The sequence below is a fragment of the Parasteatoda tepidariorum genome, chromosome 12, assembly GCF_982258835.1.
Source record: "Parasteatoda tepidariorum strain Cologne lab strain chromosome 12, Ptep-v5.0, whole genome shotgun sequence".
NCBI lineage: Eukaryota > Metazoa > Arthropoda > Arachnida > Araneae > Theridiidae > Parasteatoda > Parasteatoda tepidariorum.
In genome coordinates, this window is record NC_141766.1 from 22,165,303 (window position 1) to 22,178,746 (window position 13,444).

Sequence of the window (13,444 nt, forward strand, 5' to 3'; positions counted from 1 at the left end):
AGCAAGGCTTAATGACATATACGAATTCAACTTACTTATTCGAATTCAACAATAATATGAAGATTCACACACACTCTTCTTAGAGTTCTTCTGTAAGTTCATTATATTACGACAAGTGATCACAAAATTTTCTTGAGATAAAACTTATCTAATCCTATTATCGAATTCTTTGCTAATGCTTACTTTTTTTATATTAAAAATTAATGTTTAAAACTAAAGGAATCAAAATGAAAAAAAAAACATTTGACATTATTGTTACAAATTCAAAATAATGCAGGTGTTTAAAACCCTATGAACATTAATGATCCTATTTTCAGAACATGTTAATTTTCTAAAACATGAAGGGTGTCATCATTTTCTGCAACTATTTTGGAAAAATATGACGTTCGGTTATACTATAATATTAATATTAAAATCTTGATACCGATATGATGTCAAACAATTGTGGTTTTTAAAACACTTTTTTGTTGGTTTTTAATAATAGAAAAACTTGCCACTTTTTACAGAAAAAGAGTTTGCTTTTTTTTCCCTCCAAAATTTTGAATACGTCCTGCCAAGAAATGGGTAAAAACGGATAAACAGTGCAAACGAATGGCATAATGTAATTATTTATATGGAAAGGAAATGTAAAATGTAGCAATTTAATTGATCGACTACTAATGGTCCTCAGGGACAGTAACAAATTATTGTTACCAAAAATAAATAAATGCATACATACATAAAAAAAAATAAAAAAAAGAGAAGCAAATTGTCTTTTTGCAAATGGAGAAAGAATAGTAAGTAATTCATGTTGTTTTTTTTAATGAATGTATCGTGAAAACAATGTTAAATGGCAAAATGGAATATCATACAAAACGCAATTTAAATTTTTTTTGGAAAATAAATGTAAAAAACAACAGTTTGGGACAATTAGTTCGCTATTAATGATCCCCACGGACTGTATTAGTTTTTTTTAAATATAAAATAGAAAATGCAAATAACAGTTTTAAAAAACCACTTGACTTAAATTTTTTTGAATGTAAGTTGCCAGAAACGATAAGTGCCTATTACAAAAAAGATTGTTTTATTTGAAAACTAAATATAAAAAGCACCAATGTCGACATGTATAATTAAATTGAAGTGATTACTATCCCATTTAAGAAATTAAAATCTGATAGACAATTTAACTTTCGACAAATATTAAATTTTCACTTTATTTTAAAACTAACACTCACGGCAAATTTAGAATTTAACATAACGATTATAATCAATAATATGTCTTTGTCGTAATAATATATTATTTCCTTAACAAATTGACAAAAAAAACAACAACAACAACAACTATACTTCTCTTACTATTCCTTATAATAGGACGCTGCCATCTAATGTAAGCATTTTCTCTATGCAAACTCTGTAAGAGAGGTACTTTTTTATAGTGTTAACGTTTTTTTCTTAACAATATCAACATTTTGCATAATATTAGACATGTTGCATTGAGTAAAACATTTTCAAATCTGGAGTGCGTTAAATTATAATATCATAACTGCCAACTTGTACGGCAGTTGAGAAATAATTTTTATGGTGGTAGCAACATTAGCATTTTGGTGTAATAAATTTTGAAGTTTAAAGTTTCAAAAATATTTTTTAACTACCCTGATTAATCAAAAATTTAAAAAAAATATGTAGATAAGACCTACTTTTTTTTGGCTAATTCTAACTTTTACCCTGTTAAAAGAAAGATAGTTTACAAGATAGTTAGCAAAAAAGTATTTCTATATTTTTGTCCAATCCCTGTATTTATTGCGCAAAATAATTTCTTTTGTTTATAAACATTAATTGAGACAGCTCTTATTTGTATAATTGTATATATTTATGGCAGGTTTTAAAATTATTTTGTATACAATTTCCGTTACACTAAACATAGAATTGACGCTCAATAACACGAATAAATAAAATGTTTGACGCAGTTAATAAATTATTCACAAAAATATTTAATTTTAATATTTAGATGAAAGGAACATAATGCCAGCCATGTCTGGACAATATCCCATTTTTATTATAATAATATACAAATAATAATCATTGCATTAGATAAATAATATGTATGAAACTTCCATAAACGTTAATTTGTAGACAGCGCTAACTGGCAGAATTTAATGTCTTTAATGGCGCTTTTCAATGTTGAATAGGCACAATTAAATTGCTGACAATTAGAAATAGATCTGTAATAACGGGACAGCGATTCGCTTCACGCAAATATCTCGCATCAGCTTTCAGAGCTTTCAGCAATTCATTCATTATAATGCCACTTTCTTTGTATTCTAATTAAGGAGAAGTGAGAAAATAAACTTTTATGTCTTTTTATTGGTTTTTATATTCTGATAATAGTTTCATTATTGTATGTTTGTATTCATATTCAGGAGTGAAAACCATATTATTGATTCTCCATATCAAAACTCAAATAGCTGTCAAGCTTTGTTTAAAAATAATGAAGCTGTTATCATAATTAAAGTAACAATTCACACAATCATTAATTGCCCTACTTTTAAGATGATAAAAAGGCTCATTTATTTAGTTTTTAATGTTTATACAAAGATGCCAACTGCTCCGGACAAGACAAAATAATTAAAAAAACGGTAAAGAACTACAAAGTAAATTTTGCAAATATTTGACTATTTTTGCTTGCTTTTTAAAAGGTATGGCTTGATTTAAGTATTGAAAAGTGGTGAATTATATAAGCCTGCAAATTATTTAGAAATAGTGGTGGATGAAAATCTACTGAATTGAATTTATTACATCAAGAATCACAATTGACAAACTACCTCTGTAAAATATATATTTGCTGTCCGGAGCAACTTGGCATCTCTGGTTTGTATTGTATTCCTTTAGAGAATAAATTTAAGGGATTTATTAGCAATTACTAAATGAGTTATAAAATCGATCAATAATGGCAAAAAACTTTAAAGTTTCTCTCCAGGAAAAGAATAATAAAATGAAGCTATACGATGAATAAATGCTATATGACAAACAAATCGAAGATTACAAATCAATAAGAAAAATAAATAAAAAAAAGAAAAGTTAGCAGAATTTCTGCCACATTATTCATAGCTAAGTATGTTGTTTCAGAAATAGATTAACCTACTTTTGTTAATGAATTAAGTGTAGTTACAAGGTTAGATTCGTTAACTAATCCAATAAAAAATTCCAAAAATTCATCCTGAGTCAAATTCAGTTCTTTCCTGAATCAATTTTTATTAATAATTGGATCATTTATTTTTATTAATTCCTGGAATTTTGAACTTAGACCCAGTTTTTGATTTGGCTGTTTCATCCAAGTTAAAATTTTAAATTAATTGGTCCCGAATGGGTTTATTTTGCAAAATCAAAACTAAGAATAAAAACAATAAGTTAGTTTATTGAGAAAAGAGCATGTCTAAAATCTGCTCCCTTATCTGGAAAGCAATTATAGCTACTTTTTTGGATAATTGAAACATACATCACGACCAAAACCTTTTTTTTACAGTAATGACACATATATCTGGCTCTTATTTTACCTCGCTAAAAGAAAATAGCACTGAATAATTCATAATGAATAATAGAAAGAGATTTTTTTACGCTCCTTCTGAAAAACGAATAGAAATGAATTTGTTTATAACTTTATTTTCTCTTTTCTGTCTCCTTCCCCCCCCCCTGGAACTAATTAGGATTTACCAAAAAAAAATAATGATTTTCAAATTCAAAACAAATTAATATGATTTGTTGGGAGATTCTAAGCAAACCAGTCTTAATTTTCACAAAGTTTCAAACTAGTTGGAAAGATCGTCAACAGAAGGAGCTGGCTGCTTCAAAGAAAATGTATTAAATAAAGTTTTAGAAATAGCCATCATTTTCAAAAGAAAGTAGTAAAGCTTTTGACCTGTTCATTCAATTCGTATAATCTGGCATGCATCAGCAAGCTAAGTTTCATAACAAGCAAGACACAGAAAGCTGTGCACTTTTTATTCCTTTTTTTATTCTTTAACCCATTAATGCTAAACAACAAAAAAAGGGTCAAAGTATGGAAAAAACCTACATAAGAAAATTTGTAGAGCATAATTATGTATATGAAGAGGATATTTCTTTTTGCTGCCCACCACTTTAGCTTTGAAAATGCAGTATGCTTTGATTTTAAATCCAGAGTTAAATATTCGCATTATTATATAGTATGGCGTATTATTATATAGTATGGTATAATATATAGTTATCTATCATATTTTTAAAAATAAAACCTAGTAAAAACACTTGAAAATCCTTAAAGTAGCAATATTTAATAAAAAAATTTCACTCAATTAAAGCATTTTTCTTCTTCTTCTCAGAAACTACAGCCAGTTACCGGCCAAGGCTATCTCGGTCAGTTTATCCCATATAGATACTGTATTTTTTCATCTATTAACTCCCAAGAATCCTTTAATCTCTACTCTTTCTCTAGCTTTCTCTAGTCTACTCTTTCTCTAGTCTCTAATCTCCAGTCCTTCTCTACTCTATCTAACCATCTTATTGCTTAAAGCATCAAGAAAAAATAAAATATACATCTTTTTATTTTTTTCCAGAGTACTATTTATAACATCAATATAGCCTAGCCAATCAATGTAGCCAACATCACTAAATAGGAAAATAACCGAACCAAAAACAACCTTTTATGTAGATTAGAAAACTGATAATAATTTGTGCTCTGTTTATTTCTTCAAAACAAGTTAGAATTGTTTGCAAAACTATTAGATTCAGATTGCGTTTTCACCCGTGATTAATACTTGTCAATTCTGTATTTTGCACCGAAACGGCCGGTGGTTGCTACTTCTGTTTAGTTATTAAATATTAAACAATGCTTAAAGTTTCATTGAATAAATTCTGAAATTGTTTCAAATTCAACATAACACGTAATGTTTTTCTCTGTTTTATTAAATGTGCCCTGACAATTTTTTAGACGTTAAAAGCAAAAGCAGCACGCAACTCTTTTCGTGAACGCAGAATTGAAAATTGAAGATAAACAAAGCAATTCTTTTTTATGACTGATTATTTTAACATAAAATTTCTTTTTTTCACGTCGTTTTTCCTTCGAAAAAAATTGGAAAAATTATAAATTAAACAAAGTAAAAAATATAATTAAGTATATAATGCGACAAAGTTAAAATATTGTTAATGTGTTCAATAATCATCACTCATGACACATCAAAATCCAACGTGCCCATTATTTTTCTTAATCATATGAAAGCTTAATTAATTCTTTATATTTATCTCGGAAAGGCAAGCGCTTCGAGTACAGTGCACAAAATAAAAAACGGACTACCCTAATTAACTTTTGATCTAACGATCGGATCTTCATGTTCTAGGGGTCAATCATGATGATTTGGGGGGGGATTCAAATATGCGTATTAATTAGTGCAGATGATATTTTAAGTTATGAAATCAGACACAAAAGCGTACTTTCTGTGAATATACATAAATTTTTTCGACGGATTCGAATTTTGGACACCCAAAATATAGGGGGTAGCCGCAATCTTGGAAATATGTTCCCAATAGTTTGGTCAGGAGAGCTCTTCAAAGATTGAGTCACTTAATGTTAACTTATTTTTTGCGTATGCACACAATTATAGGTGCGTCTATTACAATACAATATTATTACAACTTTTTGCATATTTCGTCATATCTATAGAGAATAAAAAAATTTTTATCCAGATTTTTCTTTACACAATTATAAATTTTGTTCAACCAATGATAATTCAATACAAATTATAACTTTAAGAAAAATGCTGTCATTTTTTATTATTTTATTTAATAATTGCTGAAAAAATTTGGATATTAAGGTTTACCATTACCATACCACACCATTAAGGTTAAACTATTTTAAAGAATGTAAATTTACATAGCAAAATGAAAAATTTGAGTGAAATCGGTCTAATAGTTTCTAAGAAACCATATTTTGAAAAAGTTCCTTTTTTTAAAATTCAATTTCTCGGGAACTATTCGACCGATTTTGCTCAAATTTTGAATTTTGCCATTTAAAATTGTATTCTTTAAAATGATGTAATGTTGTAAACAGTTGTATACCTTACAATTCAAAACTTCTTCGATTATTCTTAAATAAAATTACAAAAAATCATAAATTCCTACTAGAATTTACTCCTTTCGTGGAATTATCGGTGGCAAAACTAATTTTATAATTGTGTGCAAATTTTTTTTATATTCGCTTTAATATTTATTAAGATTTGGTGACGTACACAAAAAGTGAAATTAACATTTAAATTGTCCAATTGTTGGACCACTCTCCTGACTAAACTATTGGGAACAAATTTCCCAGATTGCCGCTATCCCTATGATTTTGGGAATCAGAAATCTGAATCTGTCGAAAAAAAAGTTATGCTTATTCAGAGAAATTACATTTTTGTGTCTGATTTCGTAATTTAAAGTATTGTCGGCACTAATTAGCTAGCATGTTTGAGATTACCTCCTTGAACCATTAAGCTTGAGTCCTCGAACGTGAAGATCCGATCATTAGATCAAAAGTTATTCAGGGAGGTTCTTTTTCTTTTAACTTCCTCATTTTTTGAACAATACACACCAGCGTTAGTGTTTTATATAACGAAGATCAATACAATACCTTTGCTACCACTTGAAAAATATTCTTTCTAATTACGGAATCAATATAATATAGTTAATTAGTATTAATTATAATTAACAACTATAATTACTTATAATTATTTATATTATAATATTAATATAATTATTAGTTTGACAGGTTGGAATCACTAGTGAGAAAGGTGGTATATATATATATATATATATATATATATATATATATATATATATATATATATATATATATATATATATATATATATATATATATATATAGGAAGAAGGAGAAAAATTACAGAAATGGTCAAACTACATATAGTTTCGATTCTATAAGAACTTTCTTCGGTGTCAAAACACCAAATGATCGTAGAGAAGTAGAGAGAGAAAAACATGCAAAGTGGTCTAACCAATAGGGGCAAAGGAGCAAGTTTGAGCAAAATTGTAAAAAAAGGGGAAATAAGAAACAAGTTAGAGAGGATTTGGTGAAAACTCTAAGTTGCAACAAATTAAATTAGAATAACTTTCCAAATGTTGAGTAGCAGTGGGATACTAGAAGGATCATTAACGAAATGACTAGAATATTTCAAAATATGGAATTAAGCCCAAAAATTAAGTTCATTTGTTGGAGAGCAGGGTGGAAGATAGCGCCATCCATCGCTTTACGTAGTTCCATCTGATTTTCCATTTCTCTACATTGTTGGAAGTCTAATCACAGGTATGAGTTTTCTTTTGCTAAAATCATTCAAAATAGTTCTTCATCTACCGAACTCAATTTTTGGGAGTCATTCTATATTTTGAAAAGTTCTAGCAATTTAATTAACTGATCCTTCTAGTATCCTACAGTTTCCCAATATTTTGAAGTTTATTCTAACTTAATCTAGCTCTACCATGGTGTTCACGCCAAATATCCTTACACCTGCTTCTTACCTGGTTCAAACTTGTTAATCTGTCCTTATTAGTTAAACAGATTTGCACTTGCTTGACGCTTAACTTCTCTACTATTATTTGGTGTTTAGGCTCGCTCTGAGGAAGGCCCTGGTTTACAAAACCGAAACTATGGTATCTATTTCTATTCTTATATACACCAAAGAGCCACTACATTATGACCACCCTGCTAATAACATGTAGGATCACCTTTAGCCCTCAAAACTGCTAGCACCCGCCGTGGCATTGATTCCACAAGGAGCTGATAGGAAGTCTGAGGTAACTGGTACCAAGCGCTCACCAACTGGTCACGCAATTCCCTCACATTGTGAGGGGGTAGCGTGGCAGCACGAATTTGGTTTTCCAAGTAGGACCACAAATGCTCTATTTGATTAAGGTCAGGTGAATTTGGGGCCAAGACATGACTTGAAAGTCACTGGAATGTTCCTCGAAGACTCAACCCTTATGGCATGGTGCATTATCCTGTTGGTAAACTGTTGCCATGAGTGGGTGAACCTGGACCTGGTCTGCAACTATGTTCAAGTAGTTTACAGACGTCAGGGATTGTTCTATGAGGATTATGGGTCCTAATGTAATGGCTCTTCGGTGTGTGCACACACACATATATATATATATATATATATATATATATATATATATATATATATATATATATATATATATATATATATATATATATATATATATATATATATAATTTTTTTCCTTTAGTTTAAATAACACAAAACATATCCTATCGTCTTTAGATGGTTACTAAAGATTAAAATGTATAAATTTTAACATTTCGATAGAAAACATATGATGCCAGAGAAGGGGCTTCAAATGCAAAAGTGTTATATTACTTTCAAATGTCACTGTAAAATTAATCTTTCCTGTAGATTTGTTTTGTGACATTTTAAAAATGAATTATATTTTTCATTCTAATATTTTTCTATTCTTTTCAGATAACTCATTCAATTTTTCTCATGTCATACTCATTGTATTATGCATCACACTTGTCATGATAGTGGTTCTTATTTTTATACTGGTATACATTTCCAGACGTTTGTCTAGAGTGTCAAAAGCGTCTTCTGCGCCTCGAAATCAAGTGAGTAATATTGATTTGTTAAATAAATTATTGTATATAATATTCATGATTTATATTTAATTCCCTTTCATAATATGAGATCCAAATTTAATGTATAGATAATATTCCCATACATTCAACTTAACTTAAATCTATTTTATCTATTTGAGTAAGTCTCATTTTTTATCTCCATAAGGATTTGAAAATCATTCTTAGTAACTAAATGTTCCATCTTCATTTTGGAAATTATTTTTCAAAATATATGCTTTTTGCATAGCATATTGTGAGGGCTAGGGAATTAAAAACTAGAACTCAAAAAGATGAAAATTTTTCAAACTGTGTTTCATTTTCAACTGATAAAACTGAGGAGCAATTTTTTTTATTGTTTTCTGTTGCATGAATTATTTAGACTGATAAGATGATGGGATCTTTTAAGGTGATCTAAAATATTTTACACCATTTAACAATTAAACTGCTCTATTCAATTTTTAAGTGCAGTAAAATTAAAATAAAGTATGACGTTAAAATTATTTTGTTACAACAAGCATAATTTATGTCTAAATTTTGCTTGGCTGTTTTTTTTTAAACGAAAGACCAATTTAGTTTATTAGGTATTTTATAATAACAGCGTCCCAGAGCGTCACCCTTTCGAGTGCAAAGGGTAAATATTTTTATGCTGTTTCCATTGAAAAAAATCTTTATTACAAAAGTTATCTGCATTATTGTCAAAGAGAATATAATATGGTCCAGAAAAAAGCAAGAAATGGAAAATTAACGAAAATCTAAATGGTAGACAAACGTAAGAAGAAGAAATGAATCAAGAAAAGAAATGAAAAAGAAAAGAAATGAATGATTGAAAGGAGAATTAAATGAAATATGTTATATTTATATTTGCATGACACATGTATATAAATTACTTCCTAAGATGTCATTATAGGCCTTACATATTGCCTAGCTTTGAAATTCCTTTAATTTAAATTTTTAATCGTTCTTAATCCAATTATAATTAAATTAAATCAATTATTTAATTTTTATCACTTTTTATCGAAAAGAATATAAATAATTCATTCTTTTCTTAAGAATCAAAACTTTTTTAATGAATACAAGTATGTAACTCATTAATTCACTGTCGCGACTAAATCGAATATCAAAATAAATGCTTAACTTTATTTTTCTTTAAGCTGCTTTATTTCTCTGATCACAAAAAAAAAAAAAAATTTTTTTTTGGTTACAGGTTAATATTAAACTCTCACGGTCTTTTTGGCGTTAAAGCTGTGAGCAGATTATTTAAAATTTAATATTATAACTCGGTGTTGGCTCTGTTTTTGGCTATATTATCGATCGATAACTCGCCAACTTTGGATCATTTCCCACGCTCCTAAGTGTCCGTTTGCAACTATTCTTTCACATTTAAACAGACTTAAAGAAGACTGTTTTAGGCTTAAAGAACAAAAAAGTTATGTCCGTTATCGAAAATTCGAGAAATCTTCAATTGTTTCACTTTGTTGAAATCTTGGACAAAAATTCAATTTTGATATTGCTAAAATTATTTTCACCTCAGTTACATCAGCTCATCTTGATGCTCTGGAATGAAACCCTTGTTTTATGCATAAAAATGCTAATTAACGACATTAAATACTCTACCTCTTCATAACGTGTGGAAATGCATTTTACCCTGATTTGTGTCGGCCACTGAGATCGGTTGATTGAGATCAGCCACTGTGATTTTTCTTGTTCTGGTTTTCATCTTTTTACTCTCGCGGCTCCTGTAGTTTTTCTTGTTTTATTTCTCACCTTTATTTTTTTTGTTGACAAATGTACGTTTTTTTATTTCAAATTATTTTTTCACTCCTGGCAAGTCTAGAAAATGGGCGCCTATTTTTGAGGTGCTTGAAACATGTCGACTGTTATTTCTTATTTACTTTTTCTTTAACCACTTGGGGACGGGTGATTCATAAAAGCATTCGTACAAAATCAGAATCAGGGAGTAAAAAAATAAAAAATGGCAACTTAAATGTAGGCGTTGCTAATTTGACAGACTTACTTTGCCTTTACTTTAATTACTCATAGTTTAATCATAGATATAATCAATGTTAGTTACAATCAATCAAAGCATGGGTGAAAGCCCTTATATAGCAAGACGGAAAAGAGTAAAACCTTCACCACTTTAAAGTACTTTGTTATGTTATTCCTTTTAAAAAGCAAGCAAAAATAGTCACATCTTTGCAAAATTTACTTTGTAGTTAGTTACCGTTTTTTTTAATTATATTGGTGTGTCCGGAGCAGATGGCATCTCTGTAATCCTTCTGCTACTAAGACACAATGTATAAAGAATTTAAACCACAACTACAAATGCCTCCATACTTCCCGTTGTAAAAACTGCATATTCTGTAAAACCATGTATAGTTAGCTCTAATTGCATAATTTTGCAAACAAGTGTCAAAAAATAAGTGGTCTGATAAAAATTAAAGCATGAGGCAGTGGAGTATTTAAGTTTGTAAACTGATTTACCCTAAAAAATAAATATTATATATTTTTAAATTTACTTTAATTAAATTATAATTCGAAAAGATAGTCACAAAAGATTTATTCCACTTCAAAGTGATATTTTATTTGTTTAAATAATGATATAAAATAGGATCATCAGAATTGAAATCTTTCACCTTTGATTAAACTGTATTTTTTTCCAGTTTCTTAGTTCATTTAGAATTCAAAATCTAGACGTCATATTACCATTTCAGGGTTGTTATTCAATCTCTTTTCTCCGAACCGAACAACAAAAAGATCCTTTTATTTCATTTTTAAAAGATTTTCGATAAAATTTCGATTTTCTCCGAATTTGACTCAATTTTAAACTATGGAATTCGTAAGTATATTTTAGTAAGATAATATCTCGAATAGATCTTCACAAATTTTTCATCCTGTTTCAAAGTGTCAATTTTAATCTTTCTTAAAATAATGATATAAAGTGGAAGCGATAGAATTTAAATCCCTTCCCTTTCATTCGAATTTTAACTGATTTCTTCTTTCGTTTCCCAGTTTCCCCAATATACCAAATCCAGATGATTATAGGTTTCTAAAAATAGGCTCCATGTTCGAGTCTCAAGGCTACCTAAAAGCGTAGAACTCTCTTCATTATGGTAGAGTTTTATTCAAATCCAATAGAGGATTTTAGAGTCCTATAAATGAATAAAACATTGAGCATTAAAGTGCATCTTTAGACACGAGTATTGCATTGCTAAATAATAAAATGAAGTTTAACAGAAGTATTCTTGTTCTGTTTTAAATTTATAATCTGGGTAAAATATACTGTTTATAAATAATATTGTTTAAACTGAGCAAATAAGTAACTTACTCGAAAGGGTCGAATTCTTATTTTTGAAAAATTAAAATCAAAAATTTGAAATATTTCGCTAGATGAAATAATAAATATTTCACCCTCATATGTGAATTGACGAAAATAAAAAAAGTGATTTTTATAAAAAACATTATATTTAAAAAAAAAAAAAAAAAACTAAATAGAATTTTTTTTTACTGCATGAGACTTTTTAATGAATCTTGTATATTATAGCGCGACTGAATTCAAATCTGCTATGGGTTTCTCTTTACAAGCGACAGTTTTTTTTAAATGAAATTATCCGTTATTTTCTAGTCGAAAGGTAAAAGTTTAAAAACTTTATATACAAAAGAGGGTCACATAAATGTTTGAAAAAATTTTAGGGTTGTTGGGGTATAAAGTCATAGGAACCCATATCCGGAAATGTTGTCATACGCTACTAGAGGCGCTTCCCCATTATGAGCTGTTTTTTCTTGACTTCTGAACTGGTTACAATAGGGGAAGCGCCCCTAGTCACGTACGACGACATGGGTTCCTATGCAATTTTGATCCTGACGATGCACCCTAGCTCTCAGAAATTTGTCGCAACATTTACTCAACCCCCTGTTATTTATAACGTTCTTAAACTTATTCTTAAACGTTCTTAAACGTTTGAACAGGTCATAGTAAGGAAGCGCCCTAGTTGAGTACGATATTTCCAAGCATGGGTTCCTATGGATTTTTAATCCTGATATGTCCAAACCATCCCAAAAACCTGTCGCAACGCTTACAAAACCTCTTGTTATTTATAACGCTTTTAAACTTGTACATTTCAGCCAACAATAAACTGAAACTGTTATTTTAAAATCTGAAAAAAAAAAAATTCTGCAGGCTTTAGAAGCAAAACTAGTTTCAGATTAACACTCGAACAAAGCCAAATCAAGTATTTGTATAAATGTAACAAAAAGTTTGTTCCCCCAGTGTTATTGATAATATAATTATTCTGAATTTTTATTATTAATTAGAAGATGAATTATGATTGCAATTATTTAGGTTATTAGGTTAAAAGTATTTTTGAAAATTGTATTGAATATTGAATAGAGTTGCTTTAACTAATATTACTTTCTTAGTTATTAATGTAATGTACAGTATAATGTACAGATTTTGTTGTTATTGGTATGTTAAACTCATAACGCATTTTCATTACGATTATTTCTGAAAATAACATGTGCCTTTCTAGATATTCTTTATTAATTAGTTTAAGCATTTTAGTGTAAAAGAATGTTATTATCTTAATCAAATTAAAATGTAAACTATTTTTAAAAGGTCTATAATTTATAATTAAACTATTTTTCAAAGGAATATTAGTCCTAATATAGGTTATTATTAACTGAGAAGATTTTTGAAATAATTATTTCTTAAAATCGTATATTCCTTCACATTAAATCATTATGATTTAGTCTGGATTTTGTTTTGCATGAAATAATGCTGCTATCTTAAAATAAATAAATAAAATAAAATTG

At 28.6% G+C, this 13,444-nt stretch overlaps 1 protein-coding gene across 1 annotated transcript in view; it reads left to right on the forward strand.

The window, feature by feature from the left end:
- LOC107455913 (uncharacterized) overlaps window positions 1-13,444 on the forward strand; it is a 101,404-nt gene that overhangs the window by 65,218 nt on the left and 22,742 nt on the right. The window contains exon 4 of the mRNA XM_071188249.2: window positions 8,484-8,626. Within this exon, the coding sequence (XP_071044350.1) occupies window positions 8,484-8,626 (143 nt within the window). The remainder of the gene's footprint in view (window positions 1-8,483; window positions 8,627-13,444) is intronic.